This window comes from Rattus rattus, chromosome 3 (genome assembly GCF_011064425.1).
Source record: "Rattus rattus isolate New Zealand chromosome 3, Rrattus_CSIRO_v1, whole genome shotgun sequence".
NCBI classification, from domain to species: Eukaryota; Metazoa; Chordata; class Mammalia; order Rodentia; family Muridae; genus Rattus; species Rattus rattus.
In genome coordinates, this window is record NC_046156.1 from 120,910,389 (window position 1) to 120,925,699 (window position 15,311).

At 40.0% G+C, this 15,311-nt stretch overlaps 1 protein-coding gene across 1 annotated transcript; it reads right to left on the bottom strand.

Annotated features, from left to right (window-relative positions):
- Window positions 1-3,836: 3,836 nt before the first annotated feature.
- LOC116895918 (TD and POZ domain-containing protein 2-like) lies at window positions 3,837-4,960 on the bottom strand. The gene has a single exon (XM_032896993.1). It carries the CDS (start codon window positions 4,929-4,931, stop codon window positions 3,837-3,839), a length of 1,095 nt encoding a protein of 364 aa, XP_032752884.1. The 5' UTR covers window positions 4,932-4,960.
- Between the last annotated feature and the right edge of the window lie 10,351 nt (window positions 4,961-15,311).

Genomic DNA, 15,311 nt, shown 5'->3' on the forward strand with positions numbered 1-15,311 from the left:
GTGACCATAGGTTTGTGGGATCATTTCTGGGTCTTCAATTCTGTTACACTGGTCTATCTGTCTGTCTCTGTACCAATACCATGCAGTTTTTATCAGTATTGCTATGTAATACTGCTTGAGTTCAGGGATAGTGATTTCCCCTGGAAGTCCTTTTATTGTTGAGGATAGTTTTAGCTATCCTGGATTTTTTGTTATTCCAGATGAATTTGCAAATTGTTCTTTCTATCTCTTTGTAGAATTGGATTGGTATTTTGATGGTGATTGCATTGAATCTGTAGATCGCTTTTGGTAAAGTGGCCATTTTTACTCTATTAATCCTGCCAATCCATGAGCATGGGAGATCTTTCCATCTTCTGAGGTGTTCTTCAATTTCTTTTTTCAGAGGCTTGGAGTTCTCATCATACAGATCTTTCACTTGCTTGGTTAAAGTCACACTGAGGTATTTTATATTATTTGGGACTATTATGAAGGGTGTCTGGACTGCATGGGACCTGCCGCTGGAGTGCCCCCTCATGGAAACATTCTTATAATTTCACTCCCTGTGTGTAAACTGTAATTCGGCTCCCATTTAGTGAGTGAATTTCTTCCATAAGAGAGTATGGACACTCAGAAATGACCACGAATTAATTAGATCAATTTTTCTTTGGTTAGGTCATGGATAACCTTGTTGACAGTTGCCCCTGTACTCATGTTTTTTTTTTTTTTTTGAAATTGGCCCCAGTGCTTGTTTCAAAACAGAATTTTGTGCCCTGTGCCCAACAAATAGTATCTGGATTTCTCTTCCTCCTTTGGGTTCCCCAGGGCCTGGAATGGATCTGAAGCCCAAGAATCTCAGTCATATAGTTCTTCCTATATTAAGTTATAGAAAGTTGCTTACCAGGAAAACCATCAAGGCATGGAAGTTCTTGACAGATACCAGGGGCAGTTTGTTTTAAAAAAGCCATGCTTCCCACTGACAATTTTCTCTTGTTTCTGGATCCAAGAAAATGTATGTGTATAGTCTTCAAAAATTTCTTTTTAGACATCCTGTAGGGCTCTCATTATTTCACCTGGTTACATTAGCTAAGTTTATAGGACAGCTTGATAGAACTTCTCTGTGGCTCACCCAACACAATATGCTGGTAGACACATATCCTTTCCCTACCTTCAACAGCCTTAAAATCCCAGTTGGGTATGGTCAAAGTTAAGGCTGTATCAATATTAACTGGGACTTGTGTGGGCAGTCCATTTACCCCTTGAACCAATTTCCAAGCTTCTCCCACAATTCTCTCACTTTCTTTCTTTTTTTTTTTTTTTTAAAGATTTATTCATTTATTATATATAAGTACACTGTAGCTGTCTTCAGGTATCTGAAGAGGGCATCAGATCTCTTTACAGATGGTTGAGAGCCACCATGTGGTTGCTGGGAATTGAACTCAGGACCTCTGGAAGAGCAGTTGGTGCTCTTAACCGCTGAGCCATCTCTCCAGCCCCCTATTCTCTCACTTTCTTAAGTTGTGAAAAGAACCTGGACAATTGCTGACAGTCATCACAGGTGGGTTTCTGAGTCAACATGATTGAATCTAAAGACCTAGGATATCTGAGGATCTTTTTGAAAATGGAGGGAGGGTTGGGATTTAGCTCAGTGGTAGAGCGCTTGCCTAAGGGGCATAAGGCCCTGGGTTGGTCCCCCAGCTCAAAAAAAAAAAAAAAAAAAAAAAAAAAATGGAGGAGGGGTGTACAACTTCAATTATAAAGGTCATTACTGGCCAATGGTACATAGGACACAAACTGTCTCCCTTGTACATCTGGGTGTTCAGAAGACTAGAGGAGTAAGGTTGTAGTAGAGTCAATTCCTCTGGACAGTGTAGCCTGAATGTTAGTTGAACTCACATTAGGTAAGGGCACTAATGCTCATAAAGGTAAATGGCCCAAGCTGCCATTTCAATTCTTACCATGTGTACACCAAATCAAAGGCATTTAAGTATAGCAGCAGCCATTAAAAGTCTCCCCATCAGGGGTTGGGGATTTAGCTCAGTGGTAGAGCACTTGCCTAGGAAGCACAAGGCCCTGGGTTCGGTTCCCAGCCCCCCAAAAAAAAAGAACCAAAAAAATAATAAAGTCTCCCCATCAAAAATACCCAGAACCAGATAATTTTCACACAAAATTCTACCAGCTATTCTAAGAGGAGTTATGGCCTATGCTTCTCAAATCATTTCACAAAATGAAAACGGAAGGAATATTTCCCACTCTCTTTTACGAGAGACTACAGTTACAATGATATCTAAAACACACATCAATTTCCCTTATGGACTCTGTTGCAAACATAATCATTAAATAATTGCAAATATGTTCCAATAACACATTAAAAATATCATGTACAAAAACAAAGTAGGCTTTGTCCCCAGGTGAGTAGGGGTGCTCCAATATACAAAAATCAATAAAATTTAATCAACTACATAGAACTGAAAGAAAAATAGCAAAACAAAAGGAATCAAACAAAAAGCAAAAAACATGATCATTAAATTGGATCCAGGCAAGGTCTTTAAGATGTGACCCCTTGAACAAGAATACCATTAGGAAGGGATAGGGTGGCAAAGTTTTGAACAGAGGAAGAAGGAACACCTATTCAGAGCTTGCTCCACATGTGGCCCATACATATACAGCCACCAAACTGGATAAGATGGATGAAGCAAAGAAGTGCAGGCTGACAGGAACTGGATGTAGATCTCTCCTGAGAGACACAGCCTGAATATGGCAAATACATAGGCGAATGCTAGCAGCAAACCACTGAACTGAGAATGGGACCCCTATTGAAGGAATCAGAGAAAGGACTAAAAACGCTGAAGGGGCTTGAGACCCTATGTGAACAACAATGCCAACCAACCAGAGCTTCCAGGGACTAAGACACTACCCAAAGACTATACATGGACTGACCCTGGGCTCCAAATTCATAGGTAGCAATGAATAGTCTAGTAAGAGCACCAGTGGAAGGGGAAGCCCTTGGTCTTGCCAAGGCTGGACCCCCAGTAAACAGGATTGTTGGGGGGAGGGTGGTAATAGGGGGAGGGTGGGGAGGGGAGTACCAATATAGAAGGGGGGGAGGGGGATGAGGATGTTGGCCTGGAAACCGGGAGAGGGAATAACATTTGAAATGTAAATAAGAAATACCCAGTTTAATAAATATGGAAAAAATGCGACCCCTTCCTGTATAAAGTTTTCTAGAGATTGGTACACAGATGATATGTATAAGTATAATAATGGTAATATAGAAAAAGCCCTTGTCAACATCAACTTAAATGGAGAGAAACTCGAAGCCACTGTACAAAAGCCAAACAATTCATGGTTTTCATTCCCTTAAATATACTCAATACAACAATAGAAATCTTAATTAGAACAAGACAACTGGCAATTAACAGAATAAATACAGTAAATTTAAAAGAATTTTTATTTGCAGATAGAAAATACACATAAATTAGGTGAAAAAATTTCCTTGTCAGTTAATACATATAAGTTAGGTCATCTATTCTGTTCAGTCCAATGCAGACAGTTTCTCCAAAGAAAGTCAGTTGGGCTGTGCTTCAGGCCAGTTGATCTCCAAGTTTCCAATACATCAGATAAGAATCCACAACACAAACAGGGTAGATGTCAGTTAGAGTGTCCAAGACCCTAGTGCTGCCCTTTCCCTACACATCATTTTGACATATTACAGCTTTATTAAACCCCAAGCCATCAGGCTGCCTTTTCCCAGATTCACTGTTAATGTTCGAGTAATACTGAAGCCTAAACAGAAGTCAATGATTAAAACACTGGTTGTTGCTGTTGGAGGACAAGTGGAGGTCATAGCTGTCAAGTTCCTAAATTATCTTTCGACGTTTGATTGAGGGCTCCAAGAAAGGACACTGTATAGAATCCAGGGAGCGAAATGCTTCCTCTACCAAGTGGGGATGTGACTCTACCATTGACTTCCAACCCAAGGTCTCAGAGACTTCAGAAGCATGAAGTGTAATGAAATCCATGGCCTTAGTCTTCAGGTGCTCTGTGCTATGGAAGTCAGCCAGGATGAGAGTGGATACAGCATTCTCCACACAGAGGTTCCTGCACAGGGCATCCTCACACATGACCTTCAAGTCCTGCAGGTCATACATGTCAGCAGCTGCCAACAAACCAGTGGCCATTGAGTGGTTGTGGAGGTTTGGTGCCTTCCCTGTGTAAATGAAGCCCATCATTTCCTTAAAGACTGGTAGATGAATGTCATGGATCTCAACGCGGTTTGTTAGGTTCTCCAGCATTTCATGTTTAAACATGGCTCTGAAAACTGGAGAGCGAGCTGCTAGGATGGCCTTGTGAGATCTGAATTCCTGGCCAGCTACCACAAGGCTGCAGTCTGTGAAGAGGGAATTCTCCCACAGATCCCCTAGGCCATCTGCCAACATCTGCATTGGATCCCTGATTGCAGGTTTCATGTTCTGTCCAGGCGTGCTAAAGAAGGGTCCTACTACGCTTACCTTGCAGCACAGGGTGAGTTGGTCTTCAGGAAGAAGCCACTGCCTATGGGAGAGGAGGAAATCTCGACGGATGAACTTTTTGTATCCCCATTTTTCCTTTGGCAGAAACCTTAAAACATTTGGGATCTTTGTAATTTGATGTTTCTCTCCTTGGGCGTTTATGATCCAGAACTGTACCTTTGCCCAAACTGGGCTCTCTGGACAACTGACCAAACTCAGGTAAACTGACAGGTAATCTTTGCTTTCTTCATTAACACCATTTGGGTGTATCCTCATACACCATTGCACTTCTTCACTGGCCTCTAATGAGAACACTGGGCTTGCAATATTTTCCCGAATTCCATCCATGCAAAATGAAAAGTTGCTAATGGTCCACTCATAGCAGAACTTCTGAACACTGATATGTGTGTAGCCACAGCTCTTGGCTTCCAGGTCCCCTGACATGTCTTCTGGAGGTAGTTTGGAGGTTAAAGTTGATCTGAAAGAAGTAATAGAAGTTACTCTTTATTTTGTAGGGTACAATTATAGATACCCTTTAGATTTTATTTTCAATTTCTGCTAAATTGTCCCTTTTATATTCTTGGAAATCTGTATTTCTATGCAGTTTCTCTAGGTTTCCTTATTTGTTCTATCAAAGATAAAACAGACCCACTATGACTGCTAAATCTCTGTCTGTCTGTCTGTCTGTCTGTCTGTCTGTCTGTCTCTCTCTCTCTCTATATATATATATATATATGTTTGTCTCTGTCTGTATCCATCTTTCTCTGTGGTTGTGTCTCTCTCAGTATCTACTACCCCCACCCACCCCTGCCATGGGTCTGTATGTCTCTGTGTATGCTTATTGAATCTTAGGTCAATGGTAACTAGTTTTGACTATTCTATCCAACTTTGGAAGTGTTTGAAAATGTGTAATCACTCTCATTTCACTTGGGTTGTATTAATCAGGGTCCTGTAATAAACATAAAACCATCCAATGGAAAAAAGACAGCAGTTTCAGCAAATGGTGCTGGTCCAAGTGGAGGTCAGCATGTAGAAGAATGCAAATCAGTCCATTATTGTTGCCCTGTACAAAGTTTAAGTCCAAGTGGATCAAGGACCTCCACATCAAACCAGATACACTCAAACTAAAAATAGCTAAAGTGGAGAAGAATCTTGAACACATGGGAAGTAGAGAAAAATTTCTGAACAGAACACCAATGGCTCATGCTTTAAGATCAAGACTAGGCAAATGGGATCTCATAAAGCTACAAAGCTTCTGTAAGGCAAAGGACACTCTCCTTAGGACAAACCTGCAACCAAACCAGATTGGAAAAAGATCTTTATCAATACGACAACTGATAGAGGGCTAATATCCAAAATATACAAAGAACTCATGAAGTTAGACTGCAGGGAGACAAATAACTCTATTAAAAATGGAGCACAGAGCTAAACAAAGAATTCACAGCTGAAGAATATCAAATGGCTGAGAAGCACCTAAAGAAATGTTCAACATCTCTAGTCATCAGAAAATACAAATCAAAACAACCCTGAGATTCCACCTCACACCAGTCAGAAACTCAGATGACAGCAGATGCTGGCAAGGATGTGGAGAAAGAGGAACACTTCTCCATTGTTGGTGGTATTGCAGAATGGTACAACCATTCTGGAAATCAGTCTGGAATTTTCTCAGAAAATTGGACATTGCAATACCTGAGGACCAAGCTATACCTCTCTTGGGCATATACCCAAAACATGCCCCAAAATAAAACAAAGACAAGTGCTCCACTATGTTCATGGCAGCCTTATTTTTAATAGCCAGAAGCTGGAAAGAACCCAGATGCCCTTCAACAGAGGAATGGATTACATCTTCACAATGGAATATTACTCAGCTATCAAAAACAATGACTTTATGAAATTCATAGGCAAATGGATGGATCTGGAAAATATCCTGAGTGAGGTAACCCGATCACAGAAAAATACCATGGTATGCACTCATTGATAAGTGGATATTAGCGCAAATGCTCGAATTACCCAAGATGCACAGACCACACGAAACTCAAGAAGGATGAACAAAATGCAGACTTTTCACTCCTTCTTTAAAAGGGGAACAAAATTACCCATAGAAGGGGATAGGAAGACAAAGTTTAGAACAGAAACTGAAGGAATGGCCATTCAGAGTCTGCCCCACATGCGTCCCATATATATACCAAAACTTGATAAGATGGATGAAGCTAAGAAGTGCATTCTGACAGGAACAAGATATAGATCTCTCCCGAGAGACACAGCCAGAATATATCAAATACAGAGGCGAATGCCAGTAGCAAACCACTTAACCGAGAACAAGAGCCCCTTTGGAGGAATCAGTGAAAGGACTGAAAGAGCTGAAGGGGCTTGAGATCCCATAAGAACATCAATGCCATCCAACCAGAACGTCCAGGGAGTAAGTCACTACCTATAGAGTTTACATGGATGGACCCTGGGCTCCAACTTCTTATGTAGCAGTGAATAGCCTTGTTGGGGCAGCAGTGGAGTTGAAGCCCTTGGTCCTGCCAAGGTTGGAGCCGGAGTGTAGGGGATTGTTGAGGGGAGGGCCTAATGGGGGAAGGATGGGGAGGGGAGCACCCATATATAAGGGGAGGGGGAGGGAGGGAGGGGGAGGAGGGGGAGGGAGGGGAGGGTTAGGGGCTGATGGCCTGGAAACTGGGAAAAAATCATATGTATTTATTGTCGTCTCTGAGTCTTTCTGCCTCCACTTGTCATTTGAAATGTAAGTAAGAAATATCCATTTTAATAAAATGGAAGAAAAAAGAATCAATTTCTTCATATAAATAGAATGTGGATGTATGTGAAAAATCTGTAGGCAGATGTCAAGCTAATATAAAGATGGCTAAAGTCAATACTTACTTATTCCACAAGGTTTGAAATCTCAGGTCTTCTTCAGTATTGAACAGATCCTGAAGGTTCAGATGCCAGTGAAGGAGTAAGCTGGCTAGTAAGATGAGAGCAAGCCGACAAAGACTCAAAGATTCCTCCTTCTATATACATGTATAGGCCTGAAACAGAAGTGGGGCCCAGTTAATGGTGTGTCTTCTAGTCTTAAGATATGGATTAATGGTGTGTGTTTTCTTGCCTCAAGACTCAGATTAAAGGTGTGTTTTTCCACCCAAAGTGTCTATATTTTGAATAGATCTATCTATTTCAACTTTAGTCAAAAAAGGTTAAAAGGCATCCCCTCTGTTACTTAAGTGCACAGGTAGTCTAAACAGGAAGACATTTGGTACTGCTTCACCACCAAAATGATGTTTCATGACTGTAGTGAATTGGGCTATAAGGAGGGATACTGGTGCCTGAGCTAGAAAAGAAAATAAAGTCCCTGCTATGATCCTGTCTGTTATTTGGGAAGGTGGTAAAGAAATCTGAAAGGATAAACTGGAATTGGGCAACATTTGGATTGTAAATAAATAAATAGATAAATAATGAAGAAAAAGGAACCAGTACAGAGAGAAAAGTAAGAAAGGAGGCAGTTTTTCCAGGACAGTTTTTCAGAGACAGGTTAAAGAGAAAGAGAGAAATGGAGACACAGGGAAAGAGAATGATTCAGAGAACAAGAAAGGAGCCAGGAAAGTACAACAGTTGGTGAATATTAGTGTGAGGCAAGGCAGAGCAGCTCAGGAAAAACCGAAAGAACACAGATTTAATTAGTTACAATGGAGAGGGGTTTTAAACCACCCAGTCAGACCTCAGAAAGAAGTAGGTAGGAGTGAATCATGCACCTAAAAGTGCCAGAGGCTAAAATTATTCTAGGCCTAGAATAGATTTTAAAAGGCTAGAAGCTTCCAGGACTAGGCCTAGGTTAAGAAGTGGAGGCAGAAAATCTCAGAGATGACAATAAATACAGATGATTAATAGTTATTTTTACCATAAGAACACTAGAATGGCAGCAGCAGCTCTAAAATGGGTGTGATGACTGAGCTGCTCCACACACAGGTCAGACTCACTGTTCTGTATTCAGCAACAGAGGATGAATGACTATGGGGAAAATAAAGACCACTTGTCCCTCAAACAAAACTTGCCCATTTATCTCTTTACATTTTTCTCCTTTTATGTTTTTTTTTCTGCTTATACAGGGCCATTTCTGTCATAACAAGATCTAACAAACATTTGACTTTCTTTCAGACAGAGCTGTAGCTTTAGCATCATCTTGGTTGGTGAAAAGACTCCTGAGTGACTACCATATTTGTTGTGGAGAGATAAGGTTTTCCTATGCTATTGTTTTAGAACCATCTTAGCTAAAGCTGGTCACATGACTGGTTGTAGCTTCAGAGCCATCTTAGTTAATGACAATCCCATGACCATCTAACATATTTGTTACAGGCAGTTTTTAACACACTGCCTCCTCACCTTGGAACAGCCTTAGAGGCTCTAATTTCTATCCTGACTTGGTAAATCATTATTTAATATTAATTTAAAAATTTACAACAGTTAAAGTTAAAGATCACAGCCATAACTTAATGATTGCATAACACAGATATACCTAATATTTATTAGCTCCCATTCAGAAATCTGCTAAATGTAACCTCAAATGTTTAAAGTTATTAGAACAGAGAATCCCAAAGCATAACAGTTACAATTCCCCTCACCTCCACCCACCAAGATCTCTGAGAAGAAATAGGCACAGTGACAAGACTGCCTAGATTGTGGTATGATAACCACTGAAAAACAGTGCTCCATTGTCTTGGTGCTGCCAGGGCTCAGCCTACACTGCTGTCAAACTGAGGATACAAGAGAGTTAAATGTCTCATATTGCCTAGGACAAGGGGATTCATTTTTCCAAAGTTCCTACTCTACAGGAAAAGGCTTCTCCTCTTCTGGGCCTAATGACCACATTGCCTCTGCCGAGCTGCAATGGAGACCACAGGGACCTGGGAAAACTGTCTAGTTAGTAGACAATTGACCAACCTCTCTCATTTTAATTAATTACATCTAGATTATAATTTATGTTTTTCAAATCTCTGACTTCATTTGGAACTAAGCTAACTACAACTAGAAAACAGACCTCTACTTCCTTAGCCATGGTATTCCACCATGTTATTAGCTCAGTAGTCAATTCTTTAACTAGTTAAGACTACCAGATCTCTTAGCAAAAACAGAAAGGTTTTCTGTAGTCACAGACTTGAGGATAAAGGATAAGGAAGTTCAGATGTAACCTTCTCTTACTTCCTTTTCTAAACTCAGCTTCCAATGACTAACATTTCATATTTCCTTTGATTGTTATGCCTCTGTCCTAACATTAACCAATAGAGTTCTTATAAAATAGCCTAATCTTAGTAAAACATTCCACTATATGATCCAACTTTTATATCACAAGTTCAAATTTAAGTTACCTTTGATTGTCTTTGAACTAAAGACTTAAAGTGTTTCTTGTGCTAAATCTATCCTATCAGCTGTCATAGTTACAAAAATAAGTTTCCTTTGGTTACCTTTTAACTGTAGATGTAAGGTTTTTCTCATGCTAAACTGTATGTCAATTATCATCTTCAAAAGCTTGTCTAATTTTGCAGATTCCTTAAATTGTCTTTTCATTGAATACTTCAAAACTGTTTTCCATTTTACTTAAATTATATATATTCAGTTTCCTCGACAGAAGTTAAAACCCTTCTTGCTCCTTCTGTTACAGGAAATGTTTTTGTCATCCCTAAGCTCATCTTAAAGACTGCTCACTCTGTTAACAAATGTATCTATCTCTTTTGTACACTTATAAGGTCCAAGAAACACAATCAGACTTATCTCCCATGGACCAGACTACATCTGGATAAGTAACCTGTTAATCAACCTGTTCCCACTTGTGACCTATTCCAGAGAGTTCAATTCCTCTCCTATTCTCTGGGATTGGAATGCCCCTCACCCAAACCACCAACGCCTAAGGGTTTCAAATGTACACCTAAGAAAAATTCCTTCTTCCCAAACACACTTAACTCTATTCTCTACTATATATAATTTACTACTACTACTACTACTATTACTATTAAACCCACCTCCATCCCCCACCCACCCACACATAATGTTTCAACATCTTGTTAGTTTCAGGAATTTACTAATAATCAATATTCATGACAGTTCCAGAGAAACAACGTACATGCTCCAATCTACTCTCACAGATACAGACCCTTCAAATGGACTTGTTCCTTCTACCTACAGATGATTCCACAGACCTTTGTTAGCAAGGAAACAGACAACTCTCCTAAGATTGAATCAACATCAACATCTATATTTTCTTTGGTTTCCCAGAGACATATCATCCCAAAGTTAGCAAGAAGTAGTGAAAGATCATGACCCTATTCCTCCTCAAAACATCCATCTCTCTAATTTTTCTTTAATTTAAATTAATGCATGATGAAGGAATTTTAGCTACTAGGCTCTACCCAATGGTTACCTGACAAAAGCCAGATAGTAATGACTTACTATAAAAAAGGCTGTTTGCCCCCTCCTTACTCTCTTATTCTCTCTCACTCCTACTCTCCCTGATTCTATAACCCATTTCTCTGCCTCTTTTCCCCTTCCCCATTACCCCTCTTTTTCCATGTCTGTTCCTGTCTGGCAACTCTGATTCTTTTTCTCTCTACTCTTCATTCCTCTCTGACTCACACCATATATACGTGTGTGTGTGTGTGTGTGTGTGTGTGTGTGTGTGTGTGTGTGTGCCTTTTTCTGCCTGTACTCCCTTCTCTTCCTTACTAAACTCCCCTTCCTATGCTCTAAATAACCTTGATTCTATACTTAAGCTATACTAAAGTATATATATAATTTCTATATCCACCTATTTACTGATCTATCATCTATCTACACTATAGAATCTACACTATAAATAAACTATATACAAAACTATATACTAAACTATACTCTATACAATGGATGGTACCCACAGGGAAGGGATTCCTCAGAATGGGCCTGACAGCACAACCCTCCAACCCATGCCAAACACATCCTGACTCTCTTTTCATAAAATAAAAGTTATGATATCGAACTATCAATGAGTTTCAAAAATGTTCTACATTCTGATTTCAAACATGTAGTAGTCAGGGGCCTATAAATAATGTATAGAATAAGTTCCTCTGTACGAATAGAAACTGGATATATGAGAAAAACTTAAGGGTGAGGTCCAGCTACTAACAATGGCTCAAGCCAGTACTTACTTCGTCCACAAGGTTTGAAGTTTCAGGTGTTCTTGTTCTTCAGTGTATGATAGAATTCTGAAGAAGTAGGCTCCAATGCCTGTGAGGAAATGGGCTGCTAGTAAGATGAAAGCAAGCAGGCAAAGACACAAAGCTTCCTTCTTCAATGAGCTTATATAGGCCTCCAGCAGAAGGCGTGGCCCATTCTTCTAGTCTCAAAATCTGGATTAAAGGTGTGTAAATTCCTGACTCAGGACTCAGATTAAAGGTGTGTTTTTCTACCGAAAGAGTCTCTATTTGAAATGGCTCTGTATTTCAACTTAGGAACAAAAAATTAAAAGTCACGTATGCCAGCTAGTTTTGAACTTAATTCCAGAGTTAGTCCAGATGGGAATGGAGTAGCTATTACCAGTGAACTTTATGAACTGTGGTCAAAATTCCATAAATGAAGGGCTCATGACATTTTCAGCAAGCTACTATTTACCCTTATGCTGGTCTTACACTAATTCCTTCCACAAACATCATCAGCGAAGGAGTGTTAACTTGTCAGCAGTCTGAGTTTTCATAAAACAGAGGGCAGGTGGAAGAACTCCTATATGGTGGGCAGAAAGTAGAGCCCCAAACCTCTGAAAGTGGCTTCCTTCTATCCTGTGTTTAGACCAATCAGACCCATAGACCTTGAGGTGACTCCTCCAAATTTGGTTGGGGGTTTGGAATTTCCCCTTAAGAAATCCTCCTTAAAAATCCTTTCCCAGATTTACTTAAGTGTGTGGTATAGGAATATCATAAGTGCTTTTCCATTCAAACAGGTCAACTGGTAGGTTTCATCTCATCACTAGTGCATAGTCTGCATCCTCTGCAGGTGAGTTCTGACCTGTTCAGATTTGGAACTGCAGTGCTTACTCTGCTGGTTCTGAAAAATGAGAGAGTATTCTGTTTCCCAAGGGCTGCAGCATATATCCAACAGATATCATAGAGTGGGGATTGGGATGTTTGCACTGATGTAAAGTGACAGGTAAAATTCTACCTAGGTCTCTCTTCTCTCTAGTTTGTCATGTCTTAGTGAGAATCTATGGCATAGAAGACAAAGAAATAATTTCAGTGAGTCAATCACGTCAGCAGCTTCTGGCTCTCCCGTGTATCTTGCCCCAAGTTTCTTATCTCTCAATATTAGATAAATCAATCATTTGATTTTTATTTTTTATTCTTGCTTTAGACTTATGGAAAACTATGAAAATCAGTGACTCTGTAACTGGTGCTTTATGGGCCTTGATATGAAGATCCCCTGATAAAATCTAACATTTGAGATGCTTGTGATGATCACTGTGCAATCACACCTTTGCAGGAAACATGCTCTAGATTGTTCTACTCTTAGCTCTCAGGAGTAGGCTCCTGTAGGGTGGAAGTTTCCTCTTACAGAGAATTGAGACCTCCCTGGGCAGGAATCATGGGCTTTGCTCATGAAATCTCTGTCACAGAGTAAGAAAGGGATAAAGTATTTGTAGGGAGGTGGATGGGAGGAATGATTTTATAAAAGACCTGCCAGAAAAAAAGGGATTTTGTATCACACAGGAGGAAGACAGGTGATAAGTGTGGTAATCATCCTCATTCCACAGAAAGCAACTAGTTATTATAAAAAACCAAATTATATGTATGAGAACCAGCAGACTCAATTAGCCTCTATCCCTGAGATCTCTTAGACACTGCATCACCAACAAGGAAGTAAACACTAGCTGAGATGTGACCTCCAACATGTGTACAACAGAGGATTCCTGGGTCTGGGTTCAGTCAGAGAAGATGAACCCTCAAGAGATTGGAAACCCCAGGAAGTTTAGAGTTCTAGTGGGGTGTGTGGGGTGGGGACATTCCTGTGGAGATTAGGGGTTGTGTGGGGCAGGGACTAGGTATGGGATGTGGAGCCCTGGTTGGTAGGGTGGACCAGGAGACGAATAAGATCCGGAGTGTAAAAATAACTAAACAAAAATATTGAGAGTTACTTTAAAAAACTGACAAATGTACATAGAAACTATAGAGAAACATTGGTGGGGGGAGGCATAGAGGAGAGAGAGACAGAGATGAGAAAGAGAGACAAAGACACACAGAGAGATACAGAGAGACAGAGTAACACCACACAGACAACCAGTGGTGGCTGGCACATTTCTACCCTTCCAGAAAGAGGAGAATCTGGTGATGTCTCTCACAGTCTCTAGAAACTGGTATCTAATCTGAAGATGCCTTAACTATACTTACCTCCAGAGTTTACAGTCCAGGCACAGGCAAATGCTTTCTGGCAAAAGTCACTTTTATTTGCACATATTAATTGTTGTCTTTGAGGCTTTGTGCCTTGGTCTTCTGATATAGGACTAGCCCTTGAAGGTTCTAGCCTCTGTTAAATCAAATTAGGCTTAGAATGTTCTCAGTTTCTGAGACATAAGGCTGAATAAGATCACCACTTTCTAGTTCTTTCTGATCTCTTGCTGCCTGATTTATTTGTTCCGGCTCAAAACTTCTTTCCCCTCTACCTGATTCAATCTGGCTAGTCTCAGTCTCCCATGAATTGCTCACCTGGTCTTATACTAACCTTGACAGTCAGTTATAGTCTGTCTCATCCTCACTCTCTGACTTGTTCTACCTTTACCTGTGTCTCTCTTGTACTCTATTCAAACTCTCTCTGTACTACTGTCTTATTAAAACTGTCCTCTCTCCTTTACTCTCTGTACTAACTTCTTGAATAGCTTCTGTTTCTATATCTTCTTGTCAAAGTTGGGCATATCCTTTTCTATGTAATCTTTCTCTAATTTTTTTCACTTTCTCTTCACAGCAGTGTTTCTTTCTACAAACTAACTTTACCTCCAGTGTTTGGAACTAATGGTGGATACTGAGGATTTGTCTGTATTCCAACCAGAGGGTTAAAAGGTGTCCCCCAAAACTGAGCCACTTCAAAACTAAAAAATTGTATTTATATCAATTGAGTTTTGAGTTCTTTGTGTGGGCATTTTGGGGTTGAGGATTTACTATTATATAATTGGCTCATAAATTAGAAGTCTGTGAAGATTTGATTTTATGGTTCATGAGTAGTTGTTCAAAGTGGTAGCTGGCTTTCCGGTGGTTAGTCAAAGGTTTGTTTCTTTCTCTTTTTTAAAGGAAGAAACACAATTTTGACGTTCACATTATGATCAAGTACGCTATAACAGTTTCCTTTTGGGGTGGAGGTATTAGGCTCCTCTTATGTCTTTTAGGAACAAATTGATCCAAGAAAATCTTCCCAATCTGGAACTCAGGTTGAGCACATTCTGGAATTCCTGGAATTTCCTTGCCCTGAGGGGTTGAAACCCTAGTATCTCAAAGTGTACTTTCTAGAATTACTGTGGAGCTTCCAGGAATCTTGTTGTGTAGTCTTCTGAGAAGTCTTGAACATGAAATCTTTTTCTATGGTATTTTTGCATTTATTATTTTCCTCATATATAACACCTTAGCACAGGTTCACATCCCTCCTTTACAACATGTCCCTTCTCCCCACTCAACCCCAATATTCCTTCTTCCACATCTTCTCCTTTACTTCCTTCCAAATGAGAGAAGACCTCATGGGGATGTCAGGCAAACATAATAGGTTACAATAAGCCTCTCACATTATACTTTACTAAGGTGGGACAATGCAAATCATTAGGAGGAA

Excerpts from the sequence above, each read along its gene's own strand:
- LOC116895918 (XM_032896993.1), bottom strand. The coding sequence starts at position 4,931 with ATGTCAGGGGACCTGGAAGCCAAGAGCTGTGGCTACACACATATCAGT.